General features: G+C 46.2%; 1 protein-coding gene across 2 annotated transcripts in view; it reads left to right on the forward strand.

The window, feature by feature from the left end:
• The window catches only part of ccdc92 (coiled-coil domain containing 92), a 36,993-nt gene that overhangs the window by 17,674 nt on the left and 5,335 nt on the right, over positions 1 to 13,984 (forward strand). For both annotated transcript variants that reach the window (XM_078227085.1, XM_078227086.1), the window contains 2 exons: positions 6,152 to 6,297; positions 6,495 to 6,539. In XM_078227085.1, the coding sequence (XP_078083211.1) occupies positions 6,168 to 6,297; positions 6,495 to 6,539 (175 nt within the window). In that variant the 5' untranslated portion in view covers positions 6,152 to 6,167. The remainder of the gene's footprint in view (positions 1 to 6,151; positions 6,298 to 6,494; positions 6,540 to 13,984) is intronic.

The following is a 13,984-nucleotide window of genomic DNA, read 5'->3' on the forward strand; positions in this document are numbered from 1 at the left end:
TCTCATCCCTGGAACCATTCCAAATTTGGCATGTCCACTACAACTCCCACCATAGATACAACCAGAAAGAATGCTTTCTTTGGTGCATCAGAGCTTGGTATAGGCTCCTACTCTGTCCAAGCTGCAAGGAACTACAAAGGGTTGTGAATGTAGCCCAGTCCATCACACAAGCCAGCCTCCCATCGATTGACTCTGTCTACACTTCCCGCTTCCTCGGCAAAGCAGCCAGCATAATTAAAGACCCCACGCACCTGGACATTCTCTCTTTCCCCCTTCCATCAGGAAAAAAATACAAAAGTCTGAGGTCACGTACCAACCGACTCAAAAACAACTTCTTCCGTGCTGCCAGACTTTTGAATGAACCTACCTTATATTAAGTTGATCTTTCTCTACACCCTAGCTATGACTGGAACACTACATTCTGCACTCTCTCATTTCCTTCTCTGTGTACGGTATGCTTTATGTGTATAGCGCAAGAAGCAATACTTAATGTGAGCCTTACTTGTGACTAATAAATAAACTTTAAACTTTTTTTATTTTAGTGTCCCAAAATGTGTAGGTTAGGGGGATTAGTGGGTAAATACGTGGGGTTACGGGGATAGGAGGGGGGAGAGGCCTGGGTAAGATACTCTCAGAGAGTTGGTGCAGACTCGATGGGCCGAATGGCCTCCTGCACTGTAGGGATTCTATGATTTTCTGATTGTCCTGCTATTCTTGCTTTTATGGGAGGAAATCCAAATGTGAGTTGAGGCATTTCTGAGCTCAAACAAACTTTCTAATGTTACTGCTTTGTATGAGTGGGTTTGTAACAGCAGTGTGGTGCTGGTTATTTTCTGGCTGTGTTTTGTATTGTGTTCACTTGAAGACAAAAGAGGAAATACTGATTGGTACTTGCATGAATCTTGCTCAAATTACTGACAGAATGGACAGGTATAATGAACAATCCCAGAGTAAAAGATCCTCCAGGAAGCAGTGACCATCACGTGGTAGAATTTAGCATTCAACTTGAGAGTGAGGAACTTGGGTTAGAAACAGCTGAGCTGCACTTCAATAAGGATAATTATACAGGACTGAGGGCAGTGTTGGCTGGAGTGGACTGGGAAAGACGGTTAATCAGCAATGGCAGACGTTTCTGAAAATGGTTCATGATTCATAAGGAAGGGGATAAATCAACCATGGCTAAGCATGAAGGTTAAGGATAGTATTAAACTAAAAAAACATATAATATGGCAAAGAATAGTAATGATGTGGAGATGCCGGCGTTGGACTGGGGTAAACACAGTAAGAAGTCTAACAACACCAGGTTAAAGTCCAACAGGTTTATTTGGTAGCAAACGCCACTAGAACAAAGAAGAATACAGCACAGGAACAGGCCCTTCGGCCCTCCAAGCCCGCGCCGCTCCTTGGTCCAAACTAGACCATTCTTTTGTATCCCTCCATTCCCACTCTGTTCATGTGGCTATCTAGGTAAGTCTTAAACGTTCCCAGTGTGTCCGCCTCCACCACCTTGCCCGGCAGCACATTCCAGGCCCCCACCACCCTCTGTGTAAAATATGTCCTACTGATATCCATGTTAAACCCCCCCCCCCCTCACCTTGAACCTATGACCGCTCGTGAACGTCGCCACCGACCTGGGAAAAAGCTTCCCACCGTTCACCCTATCTATGCCTTTCATAATTTTATACACCTCTATTAGGTCACCCCCTCATCCTCCGTATTTCCAGTGAGAACAACCTCAGTTTACCCAATCTCTCCTCATAACTAAGCCCTTCCATACCAGGCAACATCCTGGTAAACCTCCTCTGCACTCTCTCTAAAGCCTCCACGTCCTTCCGGTAGTGTGGCGACCAGAACTGGGCGCAGTATTCCAAATGCGGTCGAACCAACGTTCTATACAACCGCAACATCAGACCCCAACTTTTATACTCTATGCCCCGTCCTATAAAGGCAAGCATGCCATATGCCTTCTTCACTACCTTCTCCACCTGTGATGTCACCTTCAAGGATCTGTGGACTTGCACACCCAGGTCCCTCTGTGTATCTACACCCTTTATGGTTCTGCCATTTATCGTATAGCTCCCCCCTACATTAGTTCTACCAAAATGCATCACTTCGTATTTATCTGGATTGAACTCCATCTGCCATTTCTTTGCCCAAATTTCCAGCCTATCTATATCCTTCTGTAGCCTCTGATAATGTTCCTCACTATCTGCAAGTCCAGCCATTTTCGTGTCGTCTGCAAACTTACTGATCACCCCAGTTACACCTTCTTCCAGATCGTTTATATAAATCACAAACAGCAGAGGTCCCAATACAGAGCCCTGCGGAACACCACTAGTCACAGGCATCCAGCCGGAAAAAGAACCTTCCACTACCACCCTCTGTCTTCTGTGACCAAGCCAGTTCTCCACCCATCTAGCCACCTCCCCCTTTATCCCATGAGATCCAACCTTTTGCACCAACCTACCATGAGGGACTTTGTCAAACGCTTTACTAAAGTCCATATAGACGACATCCACGGCCCTTCCCTCGTCAACCATTCTAGTCACTTCTTCAAAAAACTCCACCAGGTTAGTGAGGCATGACCTCCCTCTCACAAAACCATGTTGACTATCATTAATGAGTTTATTCCTTTCTAAATGTGCATACATCCTATCTCTGCCTCTCCCACTCCACCTAACGAAGGAGCAGCACGCTCTGAAAGCTAGTGGCGTTTGCTACCAAATAAACCTGTTGGATTTTAACCTGGTGTTGTTAGACTTCTTACAAAGAATAGTAAGACAGAGGATTGGGAAAGTTTTAAAAACCAACAAAACATTAAGAGGGCGAAGATGCACAATGAGGGGAAAGCAGCAAGTAATATGTAAACAGCAAGAGCTTCTTTACATATATAAAATGGCCAAAGTGAGCATAGGCCCCTTAGAGAATGAGACTGGGGAAATCAGATTGGGGAACCAGGAAATGGCAGAGGAGTTAGTCTGTCTTCACGGTGGAGCACAGTAATAACATTCCAAAATCCAGGTGCAGAAGTTGGGAGGAGATAAATACAATAATAATCCCTAGAAAAAAAGTACTCGGGCAACTCGTGGAGTTAAAGGCCCATAAATCCCCTGGATCTGGCAAAAGAAGCAGCTACAGAGACAATGGATGCACTGGCAATAATCTTCCAAGAATCCTTAAAAATTCAGGAAAAGTCCCAGAGGATTGGAAAGCTGCCAATGTAACACCTTTGTTTAAGAAGGAGCAAGACAGAAATAAGTAACCAAACTTCCATTGGAGTCCATTATAAAGGATGTTAATAGCAGAGTGTTTAGAAATACATAATATACTCAAACAGTCAGCGTGGCTTTGTGAAGGGGAAATCATACCTGACAAATTTACTGGAATTCTTTGAGGTGGTAGTGAGTAGGATAGATAAAGAGAACCAGTAAATGTAATATACTTGGATTTCCAAAAGATGCTTAGTAAGGTATTGTACAGAAGGCTACTTAAGATAAGAGCCCATGGTGTTGGGGGTAGTATATTAGCATGGATAGAGAATTGGCTAACTGATAGAAGACAGAGAATTGGGATAAGAGGTGCATTTTCAGGATGGCAACCTGTAACTGGTGGAGTGCCACAAGGATCAGTGCTGGGGCCACAGTTAGAGTCATAAAGGTTTACAGCATGAAAACAGGCCCTTCGACCCAACTTTCCAATGCCACCCTCTTTTTTTTAAAACCCCTATGCTAATCCCAATTGCCCGCATTTGGCCCATATCCCTCTATACCCATCGTACCCATGTAACTATCTAAATGTTTTTTAAAAGATAAAATTGTACCCGCCTCTACTACTACCTCTGGCAGCTTGTTATTCACAATATAAATGTCACGGACAAGGGAAGTGAATGTACTATTGCCAAGTTTGTGGATGACACAAAAATAGGTGGGAAGGCAAGTGGTGATAATGACACACAGAATCTACAGAGAGACACAGACAGGTTATTTGAGATGGGAAAAATTTGGCAAACAGAATATAATGCAGGAAAATGTGAAGTTATGATGGAAGAAGATGAAAGAGAGAATGTCCGGGGTGCGTGGGGTCCTCGATTATGCTGGCTGCTTTTCCGAGGTAGCAGGAAGTGTAGACAGAGTCAATGGATGGGAGGCTGGTTTGCGTGATGGACTGGGCTACATTCACAACCCTTTGTAGATTCTTGCGGTCTTAGAGCAGGAACCATACCAATTGTTACAATGCAGGAAGAGGCCATTCGATCCATCGAGTCTGCACCGGCTATCCGAATGAGCAGCTCCCCGAGTACCATTTCCCCGCCTTCTCTCTTTAACCCTCTGCATTCCTCCTCACGCAGCCAGAACATTCTGGATCCTAACCACTCGCAGCATAAAAATAGTTCCTCCTCGGATCCGTTTTGCTTCTTTTACCAGTTACATTAATTCTGTACCTTCTCGTTCTCGATCCTTTCAAAAATGGGAACAGTTTTTCTCCGTCTGTTCAGATCCCACATGATTTCTTTCCAATCTAACACAGAATCAGCATCATTTTAATCTCGTGTAACACTGCAGAAAGACCATATTTAAAAACACTTTTGTTAAAGAGCATGTTCAGTGAAGCACGGGGAATTTTTCTAAAGGTCTAAACTTGCCATCTGAGCAATGTTCCTGGCTCTCAGTTATTACACCCTTTACCAGGTTTATAAGTGGTAGATTGTGAGGGTGTGAAACTCTATTGTATCAAATCTAAACTGGTTATTAACAGTTCTAGAGCTTAAAATTGGGGGAGGTGCAGACAGGGGGGAGGTGCAGACGGTGGGTGTGGGAGAGGGGAGGTGCAGACGGTGGGTGTGGGGGAGGGGAGGTGCGGCGGGGAGATGCAGACGGGATGCGGGGGGGAGGTGCAGATGGGGGTGTGGGAGAGGGGAGGTGCAGACGGTGGGGAGGTGCAGACAGTGGGTGTGGGAGAGGGGAGGTGCAGACGGTGGGGGAGGGGAAGTGCAGACGGTGGGTGTGGGGGGGGGAGGTGCAGACGGATGCGGGGGCGAGGTGCAGACGGGGGTGCGGGGAGAAGTGCAGACGAGGGGTGCGGGGGTGAGGTGCAGACGGGGGGTGCGGGGGTGAGGTGCAGACGAAGGGTGCGGGGGGGGAGGTGCAGACGAGGGGTGCGGGGGGGGAGATGCAGATGGGGGTGCGGGGGGAGGTGCAGACAGCGGGTGCGGGGCGTGCAGTGCTGCCTCTATTATTCGTGCAGGGAGTGAAGGGATGTCATTGTAAAACAAGTTATGTTTGATCCTGGGAATTTCCTGGACCAACAGAGCAGCATCCCTGGGGAGGACAGGAGACTCGGACATGTTGGAGGCATGTAGTCAGTTGAGGATTATCTAGTTTCTTTCCAGTCTACGTTTTCTTAATCGTTCTTGCAACATGTCCATTTCTGGCAAAGTTGGCACATACCGCTACTCTCGGGAGCAGGTCAGAGGGCAGTTAAAAGTTAACCTGCTGATGTGGGACTGGAGTCACAGAGCCAGACTGAGTCAGGACATCTGTGAGTGAGTTGACTTTAGCTTTGTGCTCTTTGCTGAGAACAGTTTTACCTTGCTAGAGTTTTAAAACTAAATTCAAATTCTCAAACTGCCCCAATGAGAGCTAAACTTGTTATCTGGATCAGTTGTCTGGGACTATAAGTGAGCATTACATCACTTATATCCTTGAAGATATTCAACATTTAGCATCATTCACAGCACTCATTGTCATTCTAATTCAACACTTTACAGAACTTAACAGAGACATACTGAGTTTTCAACTTTCATCTGATCAGAAGCAATAGGAGCGAGAGTCAGCCATTTGGCCCAAGAAACCTTGTTCTGGTTTGGATTTGGACAGTTAGTGACTTTGCTGCTCTAACCACTAATGTTGTGTGGATGTGTACAGCTGTGTGTACAGAATTATAAACCTTTATAGACTCAAAATATTTATCATTATTTACTGTTTCTAGCTGGGGGTGCCGAGGGGGCTGGGGGGGTGACGAGGGGACGGGAGGGGGGTGCTGAGAGGGTGGGAGGGGGTGCCGCGTGCGGGAGGGTGCGTGGTAGGGGCTGTGAGAGTGATGCACACCGCAGTGCTGACCACAATTATTCTTTCTTCTCTCTCCTGTTTAGGTCACTTGATTGCAGCATGGCAGCGCCAAACCTGGAAATGCAGCTGCAGAGCGCCCAGAAGAATCTGCTGTTCTTACAGCAGGAACACGCCAGCACACTGAGGGGTCTACACACTGAGATCCACAAATTACAGCAACACTGTTCAGGTACCTCGGCCAGATCAATCACAGCCACTAGTGACAGAGCACCGACACACACTGAAATTAGGACAGCCTGTGTACGCTCTGTACTTGTCGGCATTGTGGGTGGATTCTGAAGATGAGTGATCGAATTTAACGCTGTAATCTTAACACCTCTTTGGAAACTTTGCATTTTTCTAAAACATGTTTTTATTTCTCTGCAGATTTGGCCTTTGAGCTGACGATGACATCACCTTGCGACCAGACTGGTAAGAACAGAGATCAGTAGCTGCAAACTGCCCCCCCCCTCCCCCCCCGAACTCTGCAAACCCCCCCCCGACCAAACTCTGCAACCCCCTACCCCCACCAAACTCTGCAACTGGTCTGTCATATGAGGGAAGACGAAGTCAGTTAGGATTATATTCACTGGAGTTTAGAAGAGTGAGAGAGGATCTCATAGAAACTTATAAAATTCTAACAGGGTTAGACAGGGTAAATTCAGAAAGAATGTTCCCGATGGTGGGGGAGTCCAGAACTAGGGGTCCTAGTTTGAGGGTAAGGGGTAAACCTTTTAGAACTGAGGTGAGGAGAAATTTCTTCACCCAGATGGTGGTGAATGTGTGGAATTCACTAACACAGAATGTAGTCGAGGCCAAAACGTTGTCTGATTTCAAGAAGCTCTTGGGGATAAAGGGATCAAGGAATATGGGAGGAAGGGGGGGATCAGGATATTGAATTCGATGATCAGCCATTATCAAAGTGAATGGTGGAGCAGGCTCAAAGAGCCGAATGGCCTACTTCTATTTTCTATGTAAGTTTCTGTGTATGAGGGGGAACGATAATCAGCAGGAGGTTTCCTTGCTCTTGTTTGACCTGATGCTATGAAACTCCATGGGGTCCATATTCAGGACTCCCAGGGCAACTCCCTCCTGGCTGGATACCACTGTGTCACCACCACTGCTGAGTCTGTCCTGCCAGTGGGACAGGACATCCTCTGGAATGGTGATGGTGGTGTCTGGGACATTATCTGTAAGATATGATTCCTGAGAGTATGACTGTGTCAGGCTGCTGCTTGACTAGTCTGTGAGACAGCTCTCTCAATTTTGGCACGAGCCCCCAGGTGTTAAAGGTCTTTGCAGCATTAACAGGCCTGGGTTTGCTGTTGTTGTTTCCGGTGCCTGGGTCAATGCTTATTGGTTTCAATCCTTATCGAGTTTTCCAAGTTGGTTTGATGAGCTTGCGAGGGCATTTCAGGGGGGCAGTTAATAGTAAACCACATTGCTGTGGCTCTGGAGTCACATGTAGGTCAGACCGGGTAAGGACAGCAGATTTCCTTCCCTAAAGGACATTAGTGAACCAGATGGGTTTTTCTGACAATCGACAATGATTGTTTCATGGCTGCCATTGCTGGGACTAGTTTTTAATCCCAAATTTATTCATTAAATTTAACCAGTTACCCCCCGACCCTGAGCATTAGCCAAGGTCTGGATTATGAGCCCATTGACATTACCAGTGCACCACCACCTACCCACTACAGGAAGGATGTACTGGCCTTGGAGAGGGTGCAGTGCTGATTCTCCAGAACATTGCTAATCCTGCTCTCACCTTAAACACTTTGATCAGATCATCTCTTAATCTTCTATACTCTATGAAGTAACATTGGAGCAAGAGGAGGCCATTCGGCCCTTTGAGTCTGCTTCGCCATTCATTACGATCATGGATGATCGCCCAACTTAGCCTAATCCTGCTTTCTCCCCATAACCTTTGATCCTATTCGCCCCAAGTGCTATATCCAGCCACCTCTTGAATACATTCAATGTTTTGGCATCAACTACTTTCTGTGGTAATGAATTCCACAGGCTCATCACTCTTTGGGTGAAGAAATGTCTCCTCACCTCCGTCCTAAATGGTCTATTCCGAATTCTCAGACTGTGACTCCTGGTTCTGGACTCCCCCACCATCAGGAACATCCTTCCTGCATTATCCTGTCTAGTCCTGTTAGAATTTTAAGTCTCTATGAGATTCGCCCCTCATTCGTCTGAACTCCAGCAATAACAATCCTAATCTAGTCAATCTCTCCTCCAGATGGGTCAGAAAAACCCATCTGGTTCACTAATGTCCTTTAGGGAAGGAAATCTGCTGTCCTTACCCGGTCTGACCTACATGTGACTCCAGAGCCACAGCAATGTGGTTTACTATTAACTGCCCCCCTGAAATGCCCTCGCAAGCTCATCAAACCAACTTGGAAAACTCGATAAGAATTGAAACCAATAAGCATTGACCCAGGCACCGGAAACGACATCAGTCCCGCCATCCCCAAGTCTAATCAATGTAACCTCAGATCATAATTTACCCCTTTTAGTCCCTGTTATCATTCATCTTGCTCTTTGTGCAGTAAGCTCCATCTCTGCATACAAAGGGCCCTGTCTGCTGCAGGCTACAGAAACACGACCAGGCATTGCACCTTTCCTGAATTAACTAAAATCTTGGCGACAGTAACTCCCTGGTGCATTGTCCAAGGCAATGCCTTAACCAATCAATCAGCGCCTTTCTCATGCAGTATAAATTGTTGCTCCCTTTGAAATTTGGCATTTTTGTGTTTGTCCTGATGAGTGCAGGGTGAAAAACTTCTACACAATGTTGTTTATTTCATAAGTTTCACAGAATGATAACTAGGATGAAAAAGGTTAAGTTCTGAGGTTACATGGACTACACTTGTAATCTTCTCTATTCTAGGAAGTACAAGATGATCTGATCAAAGCTTTTAAGATGATGTAAGGATTTCATTGGGTAAACAAAGCAAAACTATTTCCACTCGTGACGGGGAGGCAGAACCTTCAAGTTGCAGCCAGGCGCTAAAGCACTGCGCCGTGTGGAAAAGACTCTCGAGGTTAAACTGACAATCCCTGTTTCTAGGGAAGAGTTGACAGGCCGTGTGGGATTAGGATACTGCTCAATCCGGGAGATAGGCAGCAACGCAAACCATTTCCACATTGTCATTACTGTCTCATGTCAGCAAGGAAATTCCCATCTTCTTTTATGAATTTCCTTCCCCGGTAGATGACTGGTCGTAGAGACACTTAGAGAAAGACAGGGCTTTGATTTTACCTTTGCAACGCGAGATTAAACATTCAAAGGACCACTCTTTATGACAACTAATTTTTGTATTCAAACTGGGAAAGTCTGAATACTCAATCCCTCATGTCAACCCAGGGATTCTGGGAATGTTGTGCCCTTTGCTCTGAATCTGGGAATGTTGCATCCATTGCTCTGAATCCGGGAAAGTTGCGTCCATTGCTCTGATTCCGGGAATGTTGTGTCCATTGCTGCGATTCCGGGAATGTTGTGTCCGTTGCTGTGTTTCCGGCAATGTTGTGTCCATTGCTCCGATTCGGGAATGTTGTGTCCGTTGCTGCGATTCCGGGAATGTTGCGTCCATTGCTCTGAATCCGGGAATGTTGTGTCCATTGCTCTGAATCTGGGAATGTTGCGTCCATTGCTCTGATTCCGGGAATGTTGTATCCATTGCTGCAATTCGGGAATGTTACGTCCATTGCTAATTCCGGGAATGTTGTGTCCGTTGCTGCGATTCCGGGAATGTTGTGTCCGTTGCTGCGATTCCGGGAATGTTGTGTCCGTTGCTGCGATTCCGGGAATGTTGTGTCCGTTGCTCCGATTGCAGGAACGTTGTGTCCATTGCTGTGATTCCAGGAACGTTGTGTCCGTTGCTCTGATTCTGGGAATGTTGTGTCCATTGCTCCGATTCCGGGAATGTTGTGTCCGTTGCTGCGATTCCGGGAATGTTGTGTCCATTGCTCTGAATCCGGGAATGTTGTGTCCGTTGCTCTGAATCTGGGAATGTTGCGTCCATTGCTCTGATTCCGGGAATGTTGTGTCCATTGCTGCGATTCCGGGAATATTGCATCCATTGCTCTGAATCCAGGAATGTTGTATCCGAATCCGGGAATGTTGTATCCATTGCTGCAATTTGGGAATGTTACGTCCATTGCTAATTCTGGGAATGTTGTGTCCGTTGCTCCGATTGCAGGAATGTTGTGTCCGTTGCTCCGATTGCAGGAATGTTGTGTCCATTGCTGCGATTCCAGGAATGTTGTGTCCGTTGCTCTGATTCTGGGAATGTTGTGTCCATTGCTCCGATTCCGGGAAGGTTGTGTCCGTTGCTCTGATTCCAGGAATGTTGTGTCCGTTGCTGCGATCTGGGAATGTTGTGTCCGTTGCTGCGATCTGGGAATGTTGTGTCCGTTGCTGCGATTCCGGGAATGTTGTGTCCATTGCTGCGATTCCGGGAATGTTGTGTCCGTTGCTGTGTATCCGGGACTTTGCTCAAAGCCTGCCATTTATATCTCAAAGGTTGATCAGGGATAGGCAACAAATGCCTTTTAGGCAAATCCCGGGTCACGTAAGAATTAAAGAAACATTGGGACTTTACAGCCTCACCCGAGCGAGACCGGAAATTCTCGGCCGAGGTCAACGACGATTTCCGTTGTCGGACCCTCACTCGCACCGATTCCGTGGCGGGCAAGGTGGTAGCGTTCCGACCATTGTCAGGATAAGAAGGACCCCAAATTTCCATACAAGGAATGAAGTGACTGTTAGCTTCCCACAAAAATCAACTAACCAACTCGCCTGTGAATCTGTTTCTAGTTTGTGTTGAGGGAGGAATGTTGGCCCAGACACTCGGAGAACTCAAAGTAAGCAATGGGGTAATGAAGCTTTCCTTCCGAGTGTCATGGAGTCTTTAATACTGACCTGAATCACGGTAATTAGAGAATGCATTGCAGTTTAATGCACTACTAAGACCACCCCACACCTCCCTCTGTACAGTACCTTCCCATTCTAGTTGTATGGACTCTGTTTTCAGTGAATATTAAACCCAGGCTCTACCAACTGACCAAGCTGGTATACAAAAATGAGATGCTCCCATCGATTCTCTACTGCAACTACCAGAATGCTGTCAGCTGCCTGAGGATTAACCCAGTGATTGCTGCAAAACCTTTCAATAATGTGGAGCAGTAGATACAGGAACGGAGTAGGCCCTTCAGCCCGTCCAGCCTGCTGCACCATTCAGTTAGGCACAGTAACAAGTCTCGACACCAGGTTAAAGCCCAACAGGTTTATTTGATAGCACGAGCTTTCAGAGCGCTGCTCCTTCTCCAGGTGAGACCTGATTTTTTAAACTCACCTGATGAAGGATCAGCGCTCTGAAAGCTCGTGCTACCAAATAAACCTGTTGGATTTTAACCTGGTGTTGTGAGACTTCTTACTGTGCTTACCCCAGTCCAACGCCGGCATCTCCACATCATGGCCATTCCATTATAGCATGACAGATCATGTACTCTCCCGCACTGTCCCCATTTCACTTGGTAATATTTCTAGATACTAATGACACCATCTCTGTTTTGAACAGGTTCAGTGATCGAGTTTCCACACCCCCACTCTCCACATTTAAGAAATCTTCGGCCTTTCTGATTTGTCCAAAGTGGAGAATTTCACACATTCCACTGCCATGTTCTTGCCTGTCCAGTCCCATTGAAACCTCCCTGAATCCTCCTCACAATCACATTCCCGCCCAGATTTGGAGATATTACAGTTGGTCTCCACATCCAAATCATTTGTGAACAGCAAGAATTCCTGCAGTAACCCCTTTGTAACAGTGTGCTCAGTGTACCCTTCCCACCTCTCCCTCCCCCCCAAACCCCCTCCCCCTCTCCTCCCCCGGGTTCTCCTTTAACCCCAACCTGTGATGGCACACCAGAGGAGTGTTTGATTCGACAGCTCATTGAGACAATAAATGTTTGGGATCTTTAATAAAAAGGGTTTAAGATGGAGGAGAAAGGTCACAGTCTAAACGGGTTGAGCCCTGAGGGTGAAACATGCCTAATCGGAAGGTAAGTTCCTTCAGTTTGCGTTGGGCTTCACTGGAACATTGCAGCAGGCGATGAGTGGGCACGTGGGCAGGAGAGCAAAGCTGCTGAGTTAAAAGCAGAAGAGTTAGTTTGACTGGTGCTTTGTCCAAATTTTAAATAGAACATTGAATGAGAGCAACAATGACTGCAATGTGAAATTTTGCAGTGCATTTATTTATGTTCCTATTTGAGAATGTAAAGCTTATTGATGAAACTTGGATTTTGCATAGTTTTTTTTGTGTAAAACACCAGATGACTATCTATCTTTGACAGGAAGGTTGGGGTTGTGCTTGCTGGCTGAGTGAAGGTGTCCCACAAAGCTGTCACCCAGTCTGCATTTAGTCTCTCCAGTGTGGAAGAGACCGCATTGGGAGCAGCAACATGCAGTAGATCAAATAAAGGAGTTGCAAGTGAAACACTGCTTCTCCTGAAAGGAGTGTTTAGGGCCTCGAACGGCGAGGAGGTAAAGGGGAAGATGTTGCACCTTCTACATTTGCTGGGAAGGTGCCATGGGAAAGGGATGTGGATTGGGGGATGGTGGAAGAGTTTGTACCTCTCACAAACCAGTTAGTTTAATGGTAGTCAGTGTGTAGCTCTCTCTCAAACCAGTTAGGTTAACGGTAGTTCAGTGTATAGCTCTCTCTCAAACCAGTTAGTTTAACGGTAGTTCAGTGTGTAGCTCTCTCAAAGCAGTTAGTTTAATGGTAGTCAGTGTGTAGCTCTCTCAAACCAGTTAGTTTAACGGTAGTCAGTGTGTAGCTCTCTCTCAAACCAGCTAGTTTAACGGTAGTCAGTGAGTAGTTCTCTCTCAAACCGGTTAGTTCAACAGTAGTCAGTGAGTAGTTCTCTCTCAAACCAGTTAGTTTAACGGTAGTCAGTGTGTAGCTCTCTCTCAAACCAGCTAGTTTAACGGTAGTTCAGTGTGTAGCTCTCTCAAACCAGTTAGTTTAACGGTAGTTCAGTGTGTAGCTCTCTCAAACCAGTTAGTTTAACGGTAGTTCAGTGTGTAGTGCTCTCAAACCGGTTAGTTTAACGGTAGTCAGTAGCTCTCTCTCAAACCAGTTAGTTTAATGGTAGTCAGTGTGTAGTTCTCTCAAAGCAGTTAGTTTAATGGTCGTCTTAGAAATCTCAGAAATCCTACAGCACAGAAAGAGGCCATTTGGCCCATCGAGTCTGCACCGACCACAATCCCACCCAGGCCCTATCCCCATGTCCTTACATATTTACCCACTAATCCCTCTAACCTACGCATCCCAGGACACTAAGGGCAATTTTTTAGCATGGCTAATCAACCTAACCCGCACGTCTTTGGATTGTGGGAGGAAACCAGAGCACCCGGAGGAAACCCACGCAGACACGAGGAGAATGTGCAAACTCCACACAGACAGTGACCCAAGCCGGGAATCGAACCCAGGTCCCTGGAGCCGTGAAGCAGCAGTGCTAACTACTGTGCTACCGTGCCGTGTAGTTCTCTCAAACCAGCTAATTTAATGGTAGCCAGTGTGTAGCTCTCTCTCAAACCAGTTAGTTTAATGGTAGTCAGTGTGTAGCTCTCTCAAACCGGTTAGTTTAATGGTTGATTTAATGAGGATTTCCCTAAAATTTGCTTTTTTAAATAGATTTAAGTGGTAAAGTTTAGTTTCAGATTTGGTGATTTGTTTGACTGTTGGTATCTATGGTATTAAGATTTGTAACAAGAGTTAATACTTTAATGCAGTACAGCACACTGACCTGGTCACGAACCCTTAATCCTGGAGTTATTGTGATCTCCTTTTGAAGCTTCTGTC

This window comes from Mustelus asterias, chromosome 13 (assembly GCF_964213995.1).
Source record: "Mustelus asterias chromosome 13, sMusAst1.hap1.1, whole genome shotgun sequence".
NCBI lineage: Eukaryota > Metazoa > Chordata > Chondrichthyes > Carcharhiniformes > Triakidae > Mustelus > Mustelus asterias.